The 19,927-nt window shown below is 56.3% G+C and overlaps 1 protein-coding gene across 11 annotated transcripts in view; it reads right to left on the reverse strand.

The window, feature by feature from the left end:
• DNM1 (dynamin 1) overlaps window positions 1-19,927 on the reverse strand; it is a 44,466-nt gene that overhangs the window by 16,450 nt on the left and 8,089 nt on the right. For 8 of the 11 annotated variants that reach the window (XR_011473349.1, XR_011473350.1, XM_070430568.1 and 5 more), the window contains exons 2-11: window positions 14,748-14,821; window positions 14,271-14,420; window positions 13,546-13,749; window positions 13,251-13,349; window positions 12,997-13,157; window positions 10,790-10,932; window positions 10,540-10,675; window positions 10,316-10,383; window positions 9,104-9,242; window positions 2,087-2,173 (exon numbers count right to left, since the gene is read on the reverse strand). Coding sequence is in view for 9 of the 11 variants with exons in the window: in XM_070430568.1 (XP_070286669.1) it covers window positions 2,087-2,173; window positions 9,104-9,242; window positions 10,316-10,383; window positions 10,540-10,675; window positions 10,790-10,932; window positions 12,997-13,157; window positions 13,251-13,349; window positions 13,546-13,749; window positions 14,271-14,420; window positions 14,748-14,821 (1,261 nt within the window). In the remaining 2 variants the exon portion in view is untranslated. Of the gene's footprint in view, window positions 1-2,086; window positions 2,174-7,440; window positions 7,580-9,103; window positions 9,243-10,315; window positions 10,384-10,539; window positions 10,676-10,789; window positions 10,933-12,996; window positions 13,158-13,250; window positions 13,350-13,545; window positions 13,750-14,270; window positions 14,421-14,747; window positions 14,822-19,927 lie in introns of all 11 variants that reach the window. The other 3 variants (XM_070430567.1, XM_070430565.1, XM_070430572.1) reach the window with 1 other exon arrangement.

Genomic DNA, 19,927 nt, shown 5'->3' on the forward strand with positions numbered 1-19,927 from the left:
ATGATGGTACCCTCTAAACCAGTGGTTCTCAACCTTCCTAATGCTGCGACCCTTTAATACAGTTCATGTTGTGGTGACCCCCAATTTCATTGTTACAAATTGAACATAATTGAAGCACAGTGATTAATCACAAAAACAACACGTAATTATATATGTGTTTTCCAATGGTCTTAGATGACCCCTGTGAAAGGGTCGTTTGACCCCCAAAGGGGTCGCAACCCACAGGTTGAGAACCGCTGCTCTAAACAATAAAGCTGTTCAAAGGATGAGGACAGTGTCTAGGCTCCAGCTTAGGAAGATCCTCTTTGTAAATGACGGAGACTGATGGGATTCCTAGCTCGGTCTCAATGAGAGTGACATTCCTGATGCACACTGCACGGTGCAGCCCAGGGCCTGCTGCCTCCTGCGAGCCTGGGGCCTGTCCTCGCCGAGCCTCAAGTTCCACAAAGGAATTGTTTCCATCTCGTAGGAGCGGGGAAGACACCATGAGATGAGGCCGGTGACATGTCTGACATGTAGTAGGTGTCCAACCGGCTGCGGTTCTCTTAGAGTCAGATGGAACCTGGAATCTGAGTGTGCCAAGGAAAAATGCCGGGAGGGGACACACCACGCTGGCAATAGTGGTTATTCTGCCCTGACCGGTTTGGCTCAATGGATGGAGCCTCAGCCTGCGGACTCAAGGGTCCCAGGTTCGAGTCCGGTCAAGGGCATGTACCTTGGTTGTAGGCACATCCCCAGCGGGGAGTGTGCAGGAGGCAGCTGATCGATGTTTCTCTCTCATCGATGTTTCTGACTCTCTATCCCTCTCCCTTCCTCTCTGTAAAAAGTCAATAAAATATATTTTAAAAAATAGTGGTTATTCTGTGGGAGAAACTGGGAGCAGGGAAGAGTGATGGAGGGACACTTACTTGTAACGTAATCACATCTGTTTTTCCTTGAGTGTTTATCACTCTTGTAATTAAAGAGACCAATAAGAATTCATAAACGACCTCAAAAACAAAAATGGGAGGGGCTGAGGACAGGAAAGGGGGTGTGCAAGGATAGAGGCTGGGAAACTGGAGGCAGAGGTGGGCTTGGACAGGAGGATGCGAGAGGGACGAGAAGAGAGGACTTGCCTGGGAGCTTCCTGAGGGCCCCGAGGAGGGCCGGCTCCTCCCAGCTCAGCGACGGCATTCGGGAACACGTGTGTGAGCCAATGGTTGAATGAATGTTTGATTAATGGCTACATGAGAGGAGGAGAGGTGGCTGGGACAGGTATGGGTGACCCAGAGAAACCGCAACTAGAGAGAGAGGCCCAGAGAGAGACGGCCAGAGGACAGACTGCCAGGAAGTTGAGAAGCAGGTGTTGGGGTGTGTGTGTGTGAGGGGAGGGGATGTGAAATGGTACAGCTGCTTTGGGAATCAGTATGGTGGTTCCTCAAAAAATGATCATACATAGGATTACACAGAATTACCATCTGATCCAGCAATTCCATTTCCAGGTATGTACCCATAAGGATCGGAAGCAGGGTCTCCAAGAGATACGTGTACACCTATGTTCCTAGAAGAACTACTTGCAACGGCCCAAAGCTGGAAACAAGCCGGCTTGGTTTACCCACAATGTGGTGCGTCCCCACAATGGCATGTTATTCAGCCCCCGAAAGGCAGTGCTGACCCCTGCTACGACAACACGGGTAAACTTGAAAACATTATGCTAAGTGACATCAGCCAGACACAAAAGGACAAATGTCCTACGCTATCACTCATGCGAGGACCCTCGAGTTGTCAAATTCCTAGAAGCAGGAAGTAGAGTGGTGGGTGCCAGGGGCTGAGGGAAGGGGGAGGGGGAGGGGAGCTAGTATTTGTGGGGACAGGATTTCATTTGGGGAAGATGAAAAGTTCTGGGAATGGATGATGGTGATGATTGCACAGCAACGTGAATGGATTTCATACCACAGAACTGCACACGTAAGTAGTAAATTTATGTTATATTCCCGCAATGAGAAGCAGAGGTTTGGTCTGAGGACAGGAAGCAGGCGGAAGGCTGACACAGAAGGGACAGTCGAGGACCAGGGCGAAAGGCCAGGGAGGAGGCGCTGTGGCTCACCTGCTCCTTGGTGCGCCCCTCGCGCTCCCGGATGTGGGTGGTCACGATGCGCTCCATCTCCTCGCGCAGCCGGGGGTACTGCTGGAGCTGGGGGAGGCGGAGGGGAGAGAGCCGGTACACAGGGGGCACTGCACGGGAGCAAACACCCCCGCCCACCAGAGTGCAGGGGCCCGGGCGTCGGGGGGAGGCACACACAGAATGCCAGAGCGGGAGGGGGGGGGTGAGACCTGGGGCCTCAGGAAGCCCCTGGCACCAAGCCACGGCCACCCCTTTCCTCCGAGTGAGGGTTCCAAGTGGCAATTCCAGGGAATCCCTGGCTCCAGGCCTTCATCCCTGTCCTACCGAGGCCCTCGGAGGGGAGGGCCTTTCCAGGGGCGGAAATGCCGTGGGAGTCAGCTCGCTCCCTGGCCCCATCTTGGAAACAGACATGGGCCGCTGGGGCCTTTGCTTGGAGGACTGTGAGCTCCCAGAGCTTTCACTGGCCCTCGGGGCCGCCCCTCGCTTGAAGGTGTGGAGGGACAGCGAGGAGGGGTGACAGGCAGGGAACCCCTATCCAGGAAGGATCTGGGGAGGACAGGGCCCACGGTGCCTCCTGAGTCAGGCTGGGGATGGCCATGCGCCTTGTCAGAGCTGGGAGGCAGGGAACCAGCGGTCACACATACGGGAGCCACAGGCACAAACATGCAAGGACATGGGGGGCATGCGGAGGGGGGCAGCAGCATGAGCAGTACCCCGCGGGGGCCTGGCTGGGCCCCTGGCCCTCCTGGTAGAACCCACCCGGTGTGCCCCTCTCTGCATGCTCCCGACTGGCACCGTCATCCCCAGCCACGTCTGTCTGGCTCCGAGCTGGCCGGCCAACCTGTCTCTACCCTCCCCTTTGGGGCTAGGAGCTCAGCAGCACCACTTCCTCCCAGTTTTTGTCAACGGAGGCTGAAGGGAAAGTTGCTCCAAGGCCGCCCCCTCTGCCGTGAACTCTGCCCTCAGCTGAGCTGGGCTGTGGACCAAGCCCAGGGTGACTCACTCTCCTTCAAGACACTGTTGGATGTCACCTCCATCAAAAGCCTGCCCGACCACCCCAAGAGCTGGATTGGGGGTCTCCCTGTCATCTCTCCTCGTCAAACAGTATTCTAACCGCCCTGAAGGCAGGGGCGGGGCCAGGCGCACCTCCAGTGCGGGGAGAGGGCACATGAAGGAGTGAGGGGGTGAAGGAAGGATGGATGGCTGCCCTCCTTGCCAAGGTGCAGGGACACGGCTCCTCTGCCCTCTGACTCCGACCCTGCACCGCCTCGGGGAGGGAGACTCTCTGAGCTGCTGACGGAGGGGGGCTCACCCACAGGGCCCTCCCCACTCAGGGCCACATGGGCCAAGTAGGCAAAGCCAGAGCCACTCGCCGTCCCTGGGTCAGGGCACTCAGGTGGGTCCCCCTATGTGGGAAGAGAGCTGGACGTTAGCATGACTAGGTCCCGGTGGTGACTCTGAGGGCGAGATGGAGGTCAAGGAGATGGCGGGGGGGGGGGGGGGGGGGGGGCAGGGGGGCGGGGGGGCCGCATTGGAGAGGCAGGAGGATGGGGAAGGAAGCAGCACCCTGGATGCCAGCCCAGGGAGGCAGATGCAAGGGTGTGACTGATGTGGCCAAGCCCAGGGGACGGGGGGAGGGGGGGGGGGCAGGCCGTAAACCAGGGGCTTAAAAACAAACTCCTGGAGAGGCCATTGGACCCTGCTGCCCCGAGAGACTCCAGGGGTGGTTCCCACTCTTTCTCCGAGTTGGAGCAGGGACTGGGGACTGAGTCACCACACCCGCAGGCCTCCTCTGAGGTGGTCCCCAGGGCTCCCTTCCCGGGTGGGGTGCCGGGGAGTGGGGGAGGGTGGGCGAGGAGGGAGGAGGAGGGAGCAATTTGCCAAAGAGCATGACCAGTCCTCCCGCTAACCGCCTGGATGTCACGTGCGTCAAGTTTTCCACGTGTCTCAGCCCCTGGAGCTCTCTCCTCCTTTTGAGCATCTTTTTCCATGCTCCTGCCTCTGCGCCTTCCCAGAATTTTTAGCCAGTTTTTAAAAACGGAACTTTTCTCTCTCAGACCCTGGCTGAGCAGGGTGGTCAGCTGGAGCCCACCCGTGGGTGGTGAGGGGCACAGGCCTGGGAGCCACACGGCTCTGGGTTCAAAGCCAGCCCCTGCCCTGCCGGCACTCCTCTGCGAGCCTCTGTGTCTGCTGGGGGAAGGGGTGGGAGATGGCGCCTTCCCTCCGAGGGCTGCGCCCTGCAAGCCTGACGCTCACTCTAGATTTCATCCAGGGAGGAGAGCTGATCCTGGCAGGGCCGGGGATAACGACAGTTGACTATTTTTCAAGTCTCTGCCAGGAGTTTGGACGCTGGGACATTTAGGGAGGCAAAAAAAAAAAAAAAGGGTGAATTTTGCCACGTAAAGAAAAGAAGAATTACTATCCATGAAATAAACCAAAAGGGAAAACTCTTTTTAAAAGTAATACAAAAGCTTTCCTTTGTAAATGTTTTGTTGATCATTTCTTCCTGCTCACAAAAATCATACAGACTCACTGTAAGAAATTTGAAAGTGATTAAAATGTGTGCAGTGAAAATGGAAAAATTCCTACGTTCTTGCCCTCTCTTAAAGTGATAGTTAGCAATTTGGTGGCTATGTCTTTGGAACTTTGTCATTCATATATATTGCTCCCCTAAATACTATACATTCTTTTCTGAAACTTCTCCCCCCTCCTGCCCACAGTAGTTGTGGAGGGAACATGTGAAAGAAAATCAGTATGCATTGCCCTTTAAGCAGCTGTAGGCACACCTTGTTCTATTGCGCTTTGCAGATGCTGCATTTTTTACAAATTAAAGTAAAACCCTCCACTAGCAAAAAGATTATGACTCTCTGATGGCTAGATGATGGTTAGCATTTTTTAGCAATAAAGTATTTAAAAAATGTTTTGTTTTTTTTAAATTTCAGAGAGGGAGAGAGAGAGAGAGAAACATCAATGATGAGAGAGAATCATTGATCAACTGCCTCCTGCATGCCCCCTACTGGGGATAGAGCCTGCAACCCTGGCATGTGCCCTTGACCAGAATCGAACCTGGGACCCCTCAGTCTGCAGGCTGATGCTCTATCCACTGAGCCAAACCAGCTAGGGCAATAATGTGTTTTTAAGTTAAGGTATGTACATTGCTTTTTTTAGACAAAATGCTATTGCATACTTAACAGACTACAGTATAGTGTAGATAGAACTGTTATATGCACTGGGAAACCAAAAAAATGCGTGTGACTCGCTTTATTGCGGCATTTCCTTTACTGGCAGAGGTCTGGAACCAAACTCCCAGCATCTCTAAGGTATGACTGTATCGTCTTTGTCTGTGTGATGCTTTATGTAATCAGCCTCCTCTGGATGGACTTTTGGGTTGTTTCCCAAATTTTAGCATTTACAATAATTACTTTCTCTTTTGGAATTCAATCCAGCAAAGAGTGCCATGGTTTTTAAATGTTTATATCCAGCAATCAGTCTTCTAGGAATCTATCCTAAGGAAATAATTCTAGAGAGAAAAAAATAAAATTCTTTATAACAAAGATGTTCATTGCCAGGTTATTTTATAATATTGAAAACCCGGAGGCAATTTAAATGTTCACCAATAGGAAAATGGTTAAGTAAACTGTGCTAATTCTATTCAATGGAATATGATGCTGTCATTAAAAATGTTTATGTAGGCCCTGGCCAGGCAGCTCAGTCCGGTAGAGCATCACCCTGATACACCAAGGTTATGGGTTCCATCCCTGACAGGGCTCATACAAGAATCAACCAATGAATGCATGAATCAGTGGAACAACAAATTGATGATTCTCTCTCCCTCCCTCTCTCTCTCTTTCTCTTTCTCTCTCTCGCTCTCTCTAAAAGCAATCAACTTTAAAAAAACATATTAGGGAAATAAAATAAAAAAACATATTAGGGATTAATAAGGACAAAGTGGTAGTTACAGAGCAGTCACGGGGATGTCTGTACAGCGCAGGGCATACAGTCGATAATATTGGGATAACTATGTATGGCGTCAGATGGTACTAGATTTATCGGGGCGATCGCTTCATACGTTATATACATGTCCAATCACTGGGGCGTACACCTGAAACTACAATAATACGGTACGTCAACTGTAATGGGAAAATAAAAGTTATTTTAAAAATTTTAGTTACGTCTTGACTTCGTGTGTAAAGGGGTTTGAGGCAGCGTTTTCAACGTCTGACAAAAGATGGTGTTGCCTGGGATTCGAGATGCCCTGGGCTCGTGACCTAGATGTCACCATATTGTGGAATGGGAGAGTCCAGTCCAGCTTTTGTTCCACCTGCACCGGGCACTGAAAAGATGCTCATTTGCTTAGTCTATCCCTATTTGACTCGAAAGTGGGCTAAAAGGAGACGGGGGTTGTGAAAGGGGTGCATGTGACTAATTGCGTGGGAGCCACGAAAACTGTGATGCCTATTTGAAAAGGGAAGTTAAGGCAGATGGCCCCCACCTCCCCAGCGTAGGGAGTTTTTCAAATACAGGCCAAGCTGGGCTCTTCTGCAGGGATTCCGGCCCAGCCTGCTTGGAGGGGGCAGCATGTGTGTTCTAGAAAGGCCCCCCCGGACAGCGGATGCCCAGGCACTCCCCTGGGAAGCACTGCTTCAGACAATCTGGCTAAAAGTCCTCAAAAGGCTCAAAAGCAGACAAATGGGAAAAAGGCGTCTATAAGGTCACAGGGGACTCCAAAGAGGCTGACCCTGCCAGATGCGTATGGATGAACGTACAGTCAGTCATCCGATAGGCTTTGAGGCAAATTGGTTTTGAGGGACCGGGACAGCTCCCTTCCCCCAGGAGGCCCTGATCCCAGATCTCTTCCCTCCGCCTCCCAAATCTGAACCCCCCTCTGCTTTTCCTAACGGAGACTCAGTGTCACCATCTGTAAAGTGGGGAGAATGCTACCACGTCTTGGGGTTGCTGAGAGGATTAAGGCAGGTAACAGGCAAGCACTTAGCTTCGTGCTTGGCACATAGCAATTGCTCAATAAATAGCAGCCTGTTCCTTCTTGTCAACGTTACTGTTACTCTTATTGGTGGGAGAGGCCACTGCATTGAGGATGCTCGGGTTGGAGCGAAGTCTTCTGGGCGAGATGGAGGCCTGAAGGGATTGTGAGCGCACGCAGACCCAGGGTTATAAACTGGCAGGGATCCCCTGGCCAGAATCACCCGGCCAGCATGGGCGTCCACGTGGGCGGCCGAGAGGCTGCCAGGCCTGCTCAGCAGATGGTTCTGCCCACGGGAGGCCGTAGCCGTGAGGAAGGGGGGCCAGGCCCCGCCCCGCCCAGGTGGCCGCCGTACCTTTTCACTACACTTTCTGATGGTGGACGTGAGCTCACTGACTACCATGTCCACACACTTGATACTGGGCTCTTTGAGCTTCTGCACCTGCTTTTTCACTGTGGCTTCAAAAGCGAGGTCAGGTGTGAAGAGGCCCGTCCTGCACCCAGGGAGGAGGAGGGGGGAGAGGAGGAGGGGAGTGAAAGCCAAGCAGGACCAGGGTCAGGGTGGAGGATGGCACAGGCATGGGGAAGAGAGAGAGACACCGACACAGAGAAAGAGAGAGAACAGAAGACAATGTGAGCATGGGACCCGGCCCTCCCTACCGCCTCCCGGGGTTGGCGCCTCCCAGGTGCTGCCAGCATCCCCCAGGCTCAGGGGGGGGGGGGGTGCTTCTGAAGGACCAACCCCCCTGTTCCGTACAAGGCCCCTGGGTCCCTCGCTCCTCAGCTGCCCTGAGCCTGCCCCCTCTCTCTTTCCAATGCCGTCTTGGTCACAGCCTAGGGTCCTCCTAAGGGGCTGACCAAGGCGAGAACACCGCCCACCCATTCTGTTCAATTCCAGGTTTCCCAGCACCTCCTGCGTTCACTCCACCTTGACTCCAGAGCCCAGCACGACACCCTACTTCCACCAGGGGTGCTGCAGCCGGCTGCCCAGGCTGTGCCCTGCACAACTCCAGGGGGCGCCACGTGCATGGCCATGGCCAAGGTGCAGACGGTGCCCCCTGGAGTTGCAGTGTAGCTGCCTGACCTCCACGCTCAGCTCCCTGCTCTGCTCCGGCCCTCCCCTTTCTCCTCCAGGGGCACCCTTTGCCTTTCCTCCAAAGGGCCCTGGAGGCACTCAGCTCGGGAAAACAGAAAGAGAGAGAAAAGGAAAGACAGAAAGAGTGGAGGTGGTGATAGAGAGGGCCAGGGCAGCAGTGGGAGGAGGAAGGGAAGGGAGGCTGGGGGGTGGAATCGAATGAGCACTGGACTTGGAGTCCAAAGCCCTGGCTTACAGTAATAGCTCTGCCACCTCCTAGCTAACATGGCCTGGATCTCCTGAGCCTCGGTTTTCCTGCTGTGAAATGGGTGCCGTCCTCCCTGCCCTGCCCTCCTTGGGTGGTTCTTCGAGGCTCAGATGGCATAGCAGACGGAAGGGGTGCTGTCTCCGGAAGGAGATGTGATGGAGGGGAAGGCGGAGGTCCTGAGTGGGGTCCTGCGTGAGGGCGAGGGGGAGGGATGAGGAGGATGAAGGACAGTGGGAGTGGGGGTACCTGCTAGACCTGGGTCCTCCGCACCTCACTGGCTGACCTGTCCCTCAACTGTCTCCAGGGCCCAGGCTTCCCCAAGACCCTCCCTGGAGCCCCCAAAGATGGCCCACCTCTGAGGGCAGAGGGGGCTCAGGGTCCCCTCAAGCCCTATTCTCCTGAGCTGGGAGCTCTTGGTGGCTCTCAGGGTCAATAGCCACGATCATTGTCATCTCGCAGCGTCTAATCCCTTGGTGTCCTGGGCCCCGGGGGCCAGGAGGTTGGATGAGGCCCCTTCAGAAAGCCCCCCACCCTGTCCTGGTCTGTGGTGGCCTGCCTTTCTCACCCCGCCGAGGTCTGGACATGCTACCAAGGAGGCGGTGGGGGCGTGGGGAGGGGCGCCTGTCAGCAGTGCAGGACGGGGCAGAGGCGGGGGCTGGCCGGGCCGCTGGTTACCTTCTTGGTGCACTGTCTAACGGTGTTGATTAGCTCCGAGATAACCATGTCCACACACTTGAGACACGGTTCTCGGATCTTCTTCACCTGCTTTTTCACAATGGTCTCAAAGGCCATGTCTGGGGTAAAGAGCCCCGTTCTGAACGCCCGGAGCGGGAGAAGGGCAGTGTCACAGGCCAGCTCCTGCCAGGAGTGCCCCACACCCCTGAGCTCTGCCCTCGGGTCCCCCTACCCCGCTCTGGGCCTCAGTGTCCCCATCTGCCAAATGGGCAGGAGGGATTCTCAGGAGGGACTTTCAACCGATGCTCTTTGGGACAAGACAAGGCCTGCTTATATCTGCCTTCGTGTCTTGCTTCCTCTTAAGATTCTGTTCATGCACAGGTTCTGTGGCCAGGAGCGGTTTGAAAACTGCTGAACTGGGTTCTCTTTAAGAGCCTTTCCAGGAATAGGGCGTTTTATTTTAGGACTAGGAGAGATTTCTTTTTTCTGTGCCCTGACCAGTGCAGTTACTAGTGTCAGTCTATGAATTCCCTGCCAAACCTGGAATTGAACCTGCTTGAAAGCAGGGGCATCTTGGTCTCTCACTGCCTGGCATATAGCAGGTGCTTCCAATGACCTTGTGTAGATCTGGGTCCCCGAAGGGAGTCTAAGCCTTTAAGGAAGTCTATTTCCCAGGCCCCCTTCCGGCTCCACAGGCCTTGGGGTTCGCTAGAAGGCGAGAAGGTAAGAAGTGGGGATCCGGGGACTGTGGAGGATCTGAAGGGTGAGAGGCACCCTTCCATCCTAAAAGGACACAGGCCAGTACCGGGATGCTCCGCCCAGGGCCTACCCATTGCTGGGCAGCTTTGTGCAGCCGCCTGGAGAGAACGGGGGCGCTGTCTCACCCTAGCGATGGGCAGGGAGCCCAGGCCCAGAGGGTGCTACTGGCCACCTGTATCCTGGGCTCTGCCCAGCTCCTCCAGCCTCCAGGCCCTGCTCCCAGGGACAGCACAGGAGGGCAGCAGGCTGCAGGGAGCAGGTGGCCCAGGCCTCCCATCCACCTCCCCCGCCCAGAGCCTGTCGGAACTGGGAGCCAGAAAGTCGGGGTTGAGGGGAGAGGGGACCCGGGCTCTTGGTCTTTCCTGAGGGAGGCTCATTCATCACTCCCTCTGCCTCTGCACTAGACCCCCTGCCTTCTGGGGTTCGGCCCCCCTCCCTGGTCCCAATACGTGCCTAATGCCATGGATATTCTTGATGGCATAGCTGATCTCCCTTCGGAGTTCCTTCTCGTCAAACTCCATCTGTGTAGGAGATTGAGAGATGGCCCGTCAGGGCCTGTCCCAACACCTGGGAGGTCAAGATGGGGCCTGCCCCACTCCCAGGGCTGGGCACCAGGACCCAGGTATCCATGGGAGAGGCCTGAGCCCCCCATCCTTCCCCCGGGGAGCCCGTCCTACCTTGACCAGCTCAAAGGGGAAGCGCTCGTGGAAGATGCGGTTGATGCGAGCTCCCCCCGACAGCTCATAGGTGTCGATCTGGTCCCCTGAGCCCTCAATACGCTTTTCAAAGTCCACGGCGAACTGCTGGACCATCCTGCGGGGAGAGTGGTGTGGCCTGAGGGTGTGCAGTGGAGGGGGCCCCGGGAGAGGAGAGGCTGGGGGGTGGCGCACTCAGGGATGGGGCGTGGAGAGCTGGGGAGACCCTCACTGCAGTAGGGCCTTGGTCTTGCGCGCTGGGTCGTCAGGACGGAAGTTCTTATACTCGTCCACCTCCTTCTCGATGGACAGCAGCTGGCTCTGCAGCTTGTTACGCAGCCCGGGCAGCGTGTCTCGGATGTGGTTCGTCAGTTGCTGGGGGTGGGGATGAGACAAGGGTTAAGGCCAAGGTCACAAGTCACAAACCCCAAATGCCCACCGGGCCAGGCAGGGACGAGGATGCCAGAGGTGCTGTGGATGTGTTGAGCTGGAGGGCTCAAGAGGGGCCATGGCCCTGCCCAGCAGAACAAAGGCTGTCCGAGGGCAAGGCCTGGCACACAGCAGTCCTCACAGAGGTGTGTTCATTGAATTCATGAGTGAGTGACTCAATTTTCAAAGAAGCAGAAATCTAGATTTTTATTTGAGATTACCTGCTTTTTGACTAATTTAATATTTTTATTAAAAAAATATTTTTATTGAATCATCCACTAAGGATCGATCGAGCCCACAACCCAGGCATGTGCCCTGACTGGGAATCGAACCTCAACCTCCTGGTTCATAGGTCAACGCTCAACCGCTGAGCCACAACAACCAGGCTTGACTAATTTAATATTTTTAGATACCACGAAGGCCGCATAAAATGTATTAGGGGCGCCCTGGCTGGGTGGCTCCGTTGATTGGAGCATTGTCTCATATACAGAAGTGTGGAGACCGGCTACAGCATTTGGACAGGTTCGAGCCTGGGACTAATGAGAGGGCACGATCCTCTCGTGGCAAAGCCACGTGCAAGTCCCAGCACAATTATAGGCAAAGGCTGAGTTGTAAGCTTGACCTTATGGTCCGGACCTGTGGTCCCACGTGGCTGAGTGATACAGGCTGCGGGAGGTGCAGCAAGTAAACAAAGCTTGATCAGGTGCATGTAATTGAGTAGATTTGAAACCCACAAGAACGTTGTAAACATCTTGACCACGCCCTTACTCTGCCTCGTGGAATCTGGCTATAAAATAAAGACTAGGCTTGCAGGCCCTGGCGCTGCCTCTCCATCAGAGGGCAACATCCCACCTATTCTCCTGTCATCTCCATCCGTCACCGCCCCCTCTCAGGTTTACTCATGGCCATGCCGGCTCGGCACACGGAAGGGTCTCGGGTTCGATCCTTAGTCAGGGTGGGTACAGGAGGCAACCGATCGGTGTTTTTCTCTCACATCTAGGTTTTTTCTCTCTCTTTCTCCCTCCCTCTCTCTCTCAAATCAATGAAAACAACTGGCTTGTGTGGCTCAGTGGTTGAGTATCAACCCATGAACCAAGAGGTCACTGGTTTGATTCCCGGTCAGGGCACATGTCAAGGTTGTGGGCTCCATCCCAAGTAGGGGGCGTGCAGGAGGCAGCCGATCAGTGATGTTTCTATTAACCCTCTCCCTCTCTCTCTAAAAATCAAGAAAAACATATTTTTAAAAAATCAGTGAAAGCATATCCTCGGGTGAGGATTTTAAAAAAATGCAGCAGGGGCAGGGACGACTGGCAGGCTGCCCCTTCTCAAGGCCTGGGGCTCAGTCTGGCTAGGTCCTCACACACAGACCTCCCTGAACCTGCACAGTGACCCGATGAGACAGGGTCTGACCACCATGACCGCCATGTACAGATGCAGAGGTAGGGGCTCAGAGAGCTGGACAGAGTCTCGGTGGATGGGTGACAAAGCTGGGATTGGAACCCAGGTCTGGCCTCCAGACTCCCAAATCCTGCCCCAGGCCACCCTGCATTCCCCACTGCCTTCCTCCTGTCAACACACACGCGCTTCAGCTCTTGAAGTCCCAGTCCAGATGGCGAAACATCCTCGGGGAGCCCCTGGGATGGCCACCCCCATCTCCAGACCAGCCTCTCCCCGTTTCAGAAGGAACCAAGCTCTTCAGCTCGAGTCCATGCCAATCCTGGCCTCCCAACCCAAGCCCTGGCCAGTGCCACCCTCCACCCAAGATCTTGGTCTTCTCTCCATCCTGGGGGTTCCAGGGCTCCCCTCCCAGGCCCCAGACAGGGAAAGGCCAGTAAAGCTCTGTTGCCACCTCACTGTGGGACTGTGGGAAGCTCCTTTGCTTTCTGGGTCTCAGTGTGTTTATCTGCATAATGGGGATGCTAGCCTCTGCTGGTCACCCTCGCCAAGCACACTCAAATGACTCTGTTCTCAGGCTGCTTTCCCGCGTCTCATTCTGGCCTGAGCCCCTACCTGGTTGAGGACCTTCTGCAGGTAGGGCGTGCCCATGCGGTCAGCCAAGTGGCGGTAGGATGGGTGGGAGAGGAAGAACTTGCGTTCGGCGGCCAAGGCAGCCGTGATGTCCTTCTTGCCATCAATGTCCTTCTGGCTCCGGTTCACCACCCCAATGTAGCCTGTGGGTGGGGCCAAGGTCAGGGTCAACCAGCCTTGTAGGGCGGGGGGTGGAGGGGGAGGGCGGTGAGATGAGCAGGGGGAGGGCGGACTACCTCTGCGCAGGGGCAGCAGCTTGTTCTCCAGCACATCGCGGGCGTCTGTGCCCTCGTCCATCAGGTCCAGCTTGGTGATGACCCCGATGGTGCGCTGACCTGGAGGGCAGCGATGAGAGGGTTGTCTGCACCTGTACTTGCCCTCCATCTCCCCACTCCCTCCATCACCCACTGCCTGCCCCAGTTATTCTCCACAGAGTGGCCAACATAATGTTTAAAGGGGTAATTCAGACACCCCCCCCACCCCCGGCACTCCCAGGCCTTGAGCCTTCGCTGGCTGTGGGTGGGAACCTACCCTGGGGGTCCACCTCCTTGGCGATCTTGAGGGCATCCGAGTTGGCCAGGTCAGAGTTGGCCGGGGACACGGCCAGGATGAGGCAGTTCTCCTTGGTGACGAACTGCATGAGCATGTCCCGGATCTGGAACTCGATGTCTGCAGGCTGGTCCCCCACCGGGACCTTGGTCATTCCGGGCAGGTCCACCAGGGTCAGGTTCAGCACTGGACAGGGCGGTTAGAGCGCGGGCTCAAGGCGAGTGGCGTGGCCATTGGGGGGGCCGATGCAGGAACAGGGCCAGGCCGGAGAGGACCCCCAAGGGAGCGTGGCCGGGGTGGGCGGGGTTAGGGGAAGGTGCTGGGCTGAAGAGCGGGTCCGGGAAGGCGTGGCCGGGGTGGGCGGGGTTAGGGGAAGGTGCTGGGCTGAAGCGCGGGTCCGGGAAGGCGTGGCCGGGGTGGGCGGGGTTAGGGGAAGGTGCTGGGCTGAAGAGCGGGTCCGGGAAGGCGTGGCCGGGGTGGGCGGGGTTAGGGGAAGGTGCTGGGCTGAAGCGCGGGTCCGGGAAGGCGTGGCCGGGTGGGCGGGGCCACTGGTGGGCGGGGCTTGGGGTCGGATGCTCAGAGGACAGCTGTGGGGGCGGAGTCTGCGGAGGAGCTTAGCCAGCAAAGAGGTGGGGCCAAGAAAATGGTCCTCAGGGGCGAGGCTGAGCCAGGGAACCCCAGAGGCCCGACCCTGGAGGCCTTCTCACCGTGGGGCGAGTAGACTCGGAGGTTGATGGGCACCGGCGAGATGCCTTTGTTGGTGCCGGTGACCCGGTCGGTCTCAGCCTCGATCTCCAGGCGCACCTCCTCGAAGTCGGTGAATTTCTTCCCCTTGCAGTGCAGGAACTCGGCATATTCTGCTCCAAAGGCAGGGGGTGGAGGTGTTGGAGAGGGAGCGGGATTGAGCATCATAGCTCGGAACCCACCCGGGTCCCACCTCCCACCGGGAATAGAACCCCAACCCAAACACGGCCTGCTCCTCCCTCCCCATAACAACGCCTCCTGCCCATTATGCATGGTCAACCCCACTGTCCAGATCGGGAACTGAGGCTCCAAGCGGGGGGGGGGGGGGGGGGGGACCCGCCCACAGTCACCGGGCAAGCTAGTCCAGTGGTGATGCTGGGCCTCTCCTTGGGGAGGGGGTGGGGGCTGGAGCGGCCAGCCTGGCTGAGGAGGGCACGCACCTGTGGAGGCATTGACCAGCTGCAGGACCAGCGGGCGTCTGGTGACAATGCCAGATCCTCGGGGCAGGAAGTCTCTGCAGGGAATTAGAGGCGAGAGGAGGGTCACCTGTCCTGCCCCTCGGAGCTGCAGACATCCCCTAGCGCTCCCTACCGCACGTTAGCCCACGGGCCTCAGGTCGCTAAGGGCAGGTGGCAGCTGAGGAAGGTGGAACCGTGTTATGGTAATCATTATGGTACTTAATATTAGGACCTGAGAAGGTAAGACTGAAAGCATGTAACCCTGTGTGGACTGTTACAGTAATTAATGTTAGATATAGGAATACTGTGTGAGACCCAAGAATGCACCCTTGTAACCCCACTAGTCCTGGTAAACAACCTATCTGATGGGAATGCCCAAAGCCCATACACACCCATAGATTAGCAGACCCCGAGTGGATCCACATATGGCAGCCGCTGATAACACACACACCAGTGAAGACCACGCCTACAGAGGGATATATAACCAGACAGTCTGATGGACCCGGCAGCGTGTCGCTCTCCAGCTCATAGCTCTCCTGTCGCCAGAGCGTGAGGACCTGTGTGTGCTCATGTCTCTGTTTCCAGCACGGAACTCTGCCCAATTAACTGTCGATCGAGGAAAGAGCCAGCAGCCAACGGCGCCGTCTACCCCTGTGTGTGTGTCAGCGAGCATCGCCGGGTGGATCCTTTCCAGCGTCTGAGACCCATCAGGAACTGGTAAACAAACCCCCTGTGTGCTTGCATCTAACCTGTTTGTCTGCGTGTAATTTCTCCGGCTCGGCTCAGACCTCGGTGCTGTCTCTGTGAAAGTGTCTGACCAGAAGGTACTGGCGCAAGCCTCAAGCGGATGGTCCAGACCACCTGTGCATGTCCCACTTAGGAGCAGCACCTATATGGCAACCCCCCGCACCTCGACATAGGTGACGGGCCTTAAATATATATAAGAAGTAGAAGCTATTTGGGACAAACAGAGCTCCCCAAGTTCCCGGGCCACAGGATTTATGCATCTGAGCTGCCAGGAGACAAGACCAACAAGTCCCCAGGTCTGTGTCAGGTCAGCGCAACCCAGCTACTGCCATTGAAGCCGGAAGAAACGGAGGCACAGGGTGCCCCACATGCCTAAGTGCCCAGTGGCCACAGAGCGGATCCCAAGGAAACGGAGCCACACCTTCTCCCTTCCCTTCCGCCTTGGGGATGGGCAGCGTCTCACTTCCCCTTCCCGGCCCCATCTGGCTGGGCTGAGGATGAGGGGGATGGGAGGAAGTAGGAGGCAAGGAGAAGAACTCATGCTTCTTAATGCCTACTGCATGCCAGGCTTTCTGTGGACAGTCTCTCATGGACTCCACACAGTAGCCCCGTGAGTTAGGCGTTCTTATTATTCCCATTTTCAGATGAGGAAACTGAGGCTCAGAGATGTTCAGGTCGCACAGCCCATATCTAACAGAGCAGGCCCTGGACCCAGGTCTGTTTGACTCTGCAGTGGAAGCTCCCTGCCCTTCAGTCCCAGGCAGACCCAGCTCCCAAGAAGAACTGGACTGAGGGGACCCCAAATCACCCCCTGCCCCCAGACCGGATGTCTGTACCACAGGCACCTGCCTGTGTGCATGTCAATCTCTGCAGTCCTTTCAGCTTAGTCTCATGGGTGCAAATTCACTCGGTCTGGTCAGCTCTTCTCATCCCTGCCCTCTCCACCCGGTGGCCCCACCCAGGCTGGCACAAGCATGAGGGTGGAGGCCTCTCAGGGATGAGGCTGTTGGAACCCATAGTCATGGCCCCCCCAGGGCCCCGAAAAGGGGGGAACAGCCTGGAGCCTGAGGGACTATGTTCAGCCCCCACATTCATGGAGAGGCACATAGAGGCCCAGGAAGGGGAAAAGACACACTCAAGGTCATACAGGGCTGGGGCAGAGCCAGAGAAAGAACCCTAGTCTCCTGCCCCCCAGCCCAGAGCCTGACCTAGATTCACCCAGCTTCCTGCACCCCAGGGTTGGGGCAGAGAGTTCTGGGGAAAACAGAGTAGGCCCAGGCTCCTGGGTTCAAGGCCTCTTCTTGGAGCCCTGGCGAGGCCTCCTCCATCCCCTGTCCTCACCCTGCCCTCCTCTGGGGAGATTAAAAGCTACTGGGGAGGAATCAGCCACTTTAATGAGGAAGAAGAAGGATGAGAAATCCTGCACTTATTCATCATTTCTAGGTGCCAGGCAAGTACTTTTCACTTTTGCAAACCTGAGCTTCAGAGGGCAGAGCCTGCATGCTTCTGTGCACACTGTACCCCAGTGCCCAGCACAGGGCTTAGCACAAGGAGGCTCTTCATATTGACTGAAACTGCAAGTCCCCAAAACAGTGCTCTGATATGGAAATTATCATTTAAAATATATATATATATTTTTTATTGATTTCAGAGAGAAAGGGAGAGGGAGAGATAGAAACATCAATGATGAATCATCAATCGGTTGCCTCCTGCACGCCCCCTACTGGGGATCGAGCCTGCATCCCAGGCATGTGCCCTGACCGGTAATCTTAGGGTGACTTCCAGGTTCATAGGTCAGCGCTCAACCACTGAGCCACACTGGCTGGGCAGGAAATTATCATTTTGCAGATGAAACAACTGAGGCTCAGAGATGTGGAGTGACTCGTCCAAGGTTACCCAGGTAGGGATGGCGGAGCTAGGATTCAAACCCAAGTGTCTGTTGGACCCCAGAGCCTGGGAGCTTCCCTGTCAAACCCCGTCGCTCACTAAACTCGAGGAGCCGGGCTTGGCTTTTTATGTAATTCAATTCGGTTCCATCTAGGACATATTTGAGAGCAGCTGCTCTGTGCCAGGCCCTGTGCTGGGCCCTGGGGATGGGGGATGATGAGTCAGACAGTTCCACCCCAAGGAGCGCACACTGTGGTGGGAGAGACAGACGAGTAAACAGATCATGCAACGCAGTGTGATACGTGCTGGAGCGAGGTGCGCCAGGCAGCACAGAGAAGGGGTGATTAACCCGGGGGGGGGGGGGGGCTGGGGCTTCCTGTCTCTATCTTTCCCTCCCCTTACTGACTCCTGTGGGAGGGTGACCCCCTAGTATTTGGGATCTCCCAGGGTCGTGAAGATAGGACATCTATTTTTACAGAGCTTAGGGTAGGTAGGCGGGCCTGGGGTCCACCATCTTCTGCACCAGCTCTGCACCCAGCAATACCATGGCAACAGTAGTTGCCATGGAAACTTCAGGAGGGGCTGGAAAGGATGGGACTCCCCACAGAGAACCCCCCACCCAGAGACATGGAATTTCCCTGGAGATCTTCCCCGAGAGGCCTCACCCTACACAGATGGGCCCAGTAAGCCCTGGCAGGCCTGAGGGGTAGGGGGTCTGAGAAGAGCCATGGAGAGGGTGCAGGGAGCCCCGGGCTAGGCTGAAAGGGGTGGTCAGGGGTCTGGGCCAGGCTGCCCAAGTCACTGGCTCCCCAGGGCTGCTTAGAGGACAAGCAGCTTATAGGGGAGATTAGAGGGCAGGGCCGCGTGTGGGAGCTGAGCCCCTCAGACCAGCATCTCCAGGGCCGGGTGGGGATGGGGGTGCCTGGGTGGGGATGGGGGTGCCTGGGTGTGGAGGGGCCCTCTCCAGGCCTGTATCAGGATTCCCTGGGCAGCTTGTTAAATGCACATTTCTCAGACATGCTGGGTTAGCATCTTCTGGGGCGGGGTGCAGGGGAGGGGAGGAGAGAGTCTGGATTTTAAACACTGCCCCCCCCCCCAATAAACACGACCTCCATGTGATTTTCACGCTCCCTTCCAAGGTTAAGGACCACTGGCTTAGTGGTTAGGCCAGTGCTGGGCAGAGGCTCCGGGTTTAAATTCCGCTCGGCCATTCCCGAGCCTGGTGAGCCTGGGCAAGTTGCTTCACTCTCTGCATCTCAAGTCCTCAGCTGTGAACCAGTATTACCTAAACCGGGTGTCGTGCACTACTCCCCCCCTCCCCCCCTGCCGTGGCTGCGGGGGTAAGATGAGTGGCTAAGAGGGGACCCCAGAGGCCTGTTTCTCAGCCCCACCTCGACGGGCAGCGGAGAGCACTTGCTGGCTCCCATGTCTAGACTGAGTGCCTTGCTCCCTGCCGGATTCCCTCGCTAGGCCCAGGCTCAGCACATAGTAGGTGCTCTGGCAACACTCGAAGGAGGCAGCACAGCTGAGGCCTAGCAGCTGCTCAGCTCCAGACTTTCACCTGGACACACTGCCCCTGAGCTCTCTGCTTAAGAGTCCTCTATCACACCCGGCCGGCGTGGCTCAGTGGTTGAGCATCGACCTGTGAACCAGGAGGTCACAAGTTCGATTCCCGGTCAGGGCACATGCCCAGGTTGCAGGCTCGATTCCTGGAGTGCGGGGGAGGGTGTGCAGAGGCAACTGATCAATGATTCTCTCTCATCATTGATGTTTCTATCTTTCTCTAAGATCAATAAAAATATATATCGCCTCCTGCCTGGGGACTCAGGCCTGATCCAGCCTCCAGCCAGTGCCGCCCCTGCACCTCCCACCCGACTCCTGGTTCGCCTGAGGGAGGACAGAACAGGTGCCCAGAGAAAAGTGTGTTGGGCCCACCAGCCTCGTGGCCGTGTGGGCGGGAAGGAGGGTGGCATGCCAGCTCTCCCGGCTCATTCTGGGCAGATGGTGGTTTCCCAGGGAGGCCTCGCCTTGCCATCTGCAGCGGCGCCTTCAAACCTGAAGCACTGGGAGGGAGGATGAAATAAACCCTCCCAGGACCCCCAAACGCCACATGCTCCCTCTAAATCGGCACCGCCACCCAAGAGGGGTCTGGAGAAAGTGTGCGAAAGGCACCCCTACTCCGGTGCCTGGTGCTCAGATCCCGCTGAATGCAAACCATGCCAGAGAGCACCATGCGTGGCCTGGCGTGGACCCAGTGGCGGTCATCCTGAAAGTCTCCTATTTCCCGGGCTCTGATGTCAGACAGGCCTGGCATTGAATGTCAGAGCTGCCACTGAGGAGCTGTGTGGCTTCAATGACCATACCTCTGAGCCTCAGTTTCCACATCAGTAAAATGGGTTGCTGTGAGGCTTATGTAAGATAATGCCTGATAAATGGTGGCTGTTAGGACTACAAAGTATGATAACTTGCTGAGAACACAGGCTGGGCTCCCACAACCAGGTCACCAAATGGAGCGGCGAAGGGAGCTG

This window comes from Myotis yumanensis, unplaced genomic scaffold (genome assembly GCF_028538775.1).
Source record: "Myotis yumanensis isolate MYYU_CA2020_CCGP unplaced genomic scaffold, mMyoYum1.0.hap1 SCAF_12, whole genome shotgun sequence".
NCBI lineage: Eukaryota > Metazoa > Chordata > Mammalia > Chiroptera > Vespertilionidae > Myotis > Myotis yumanensis.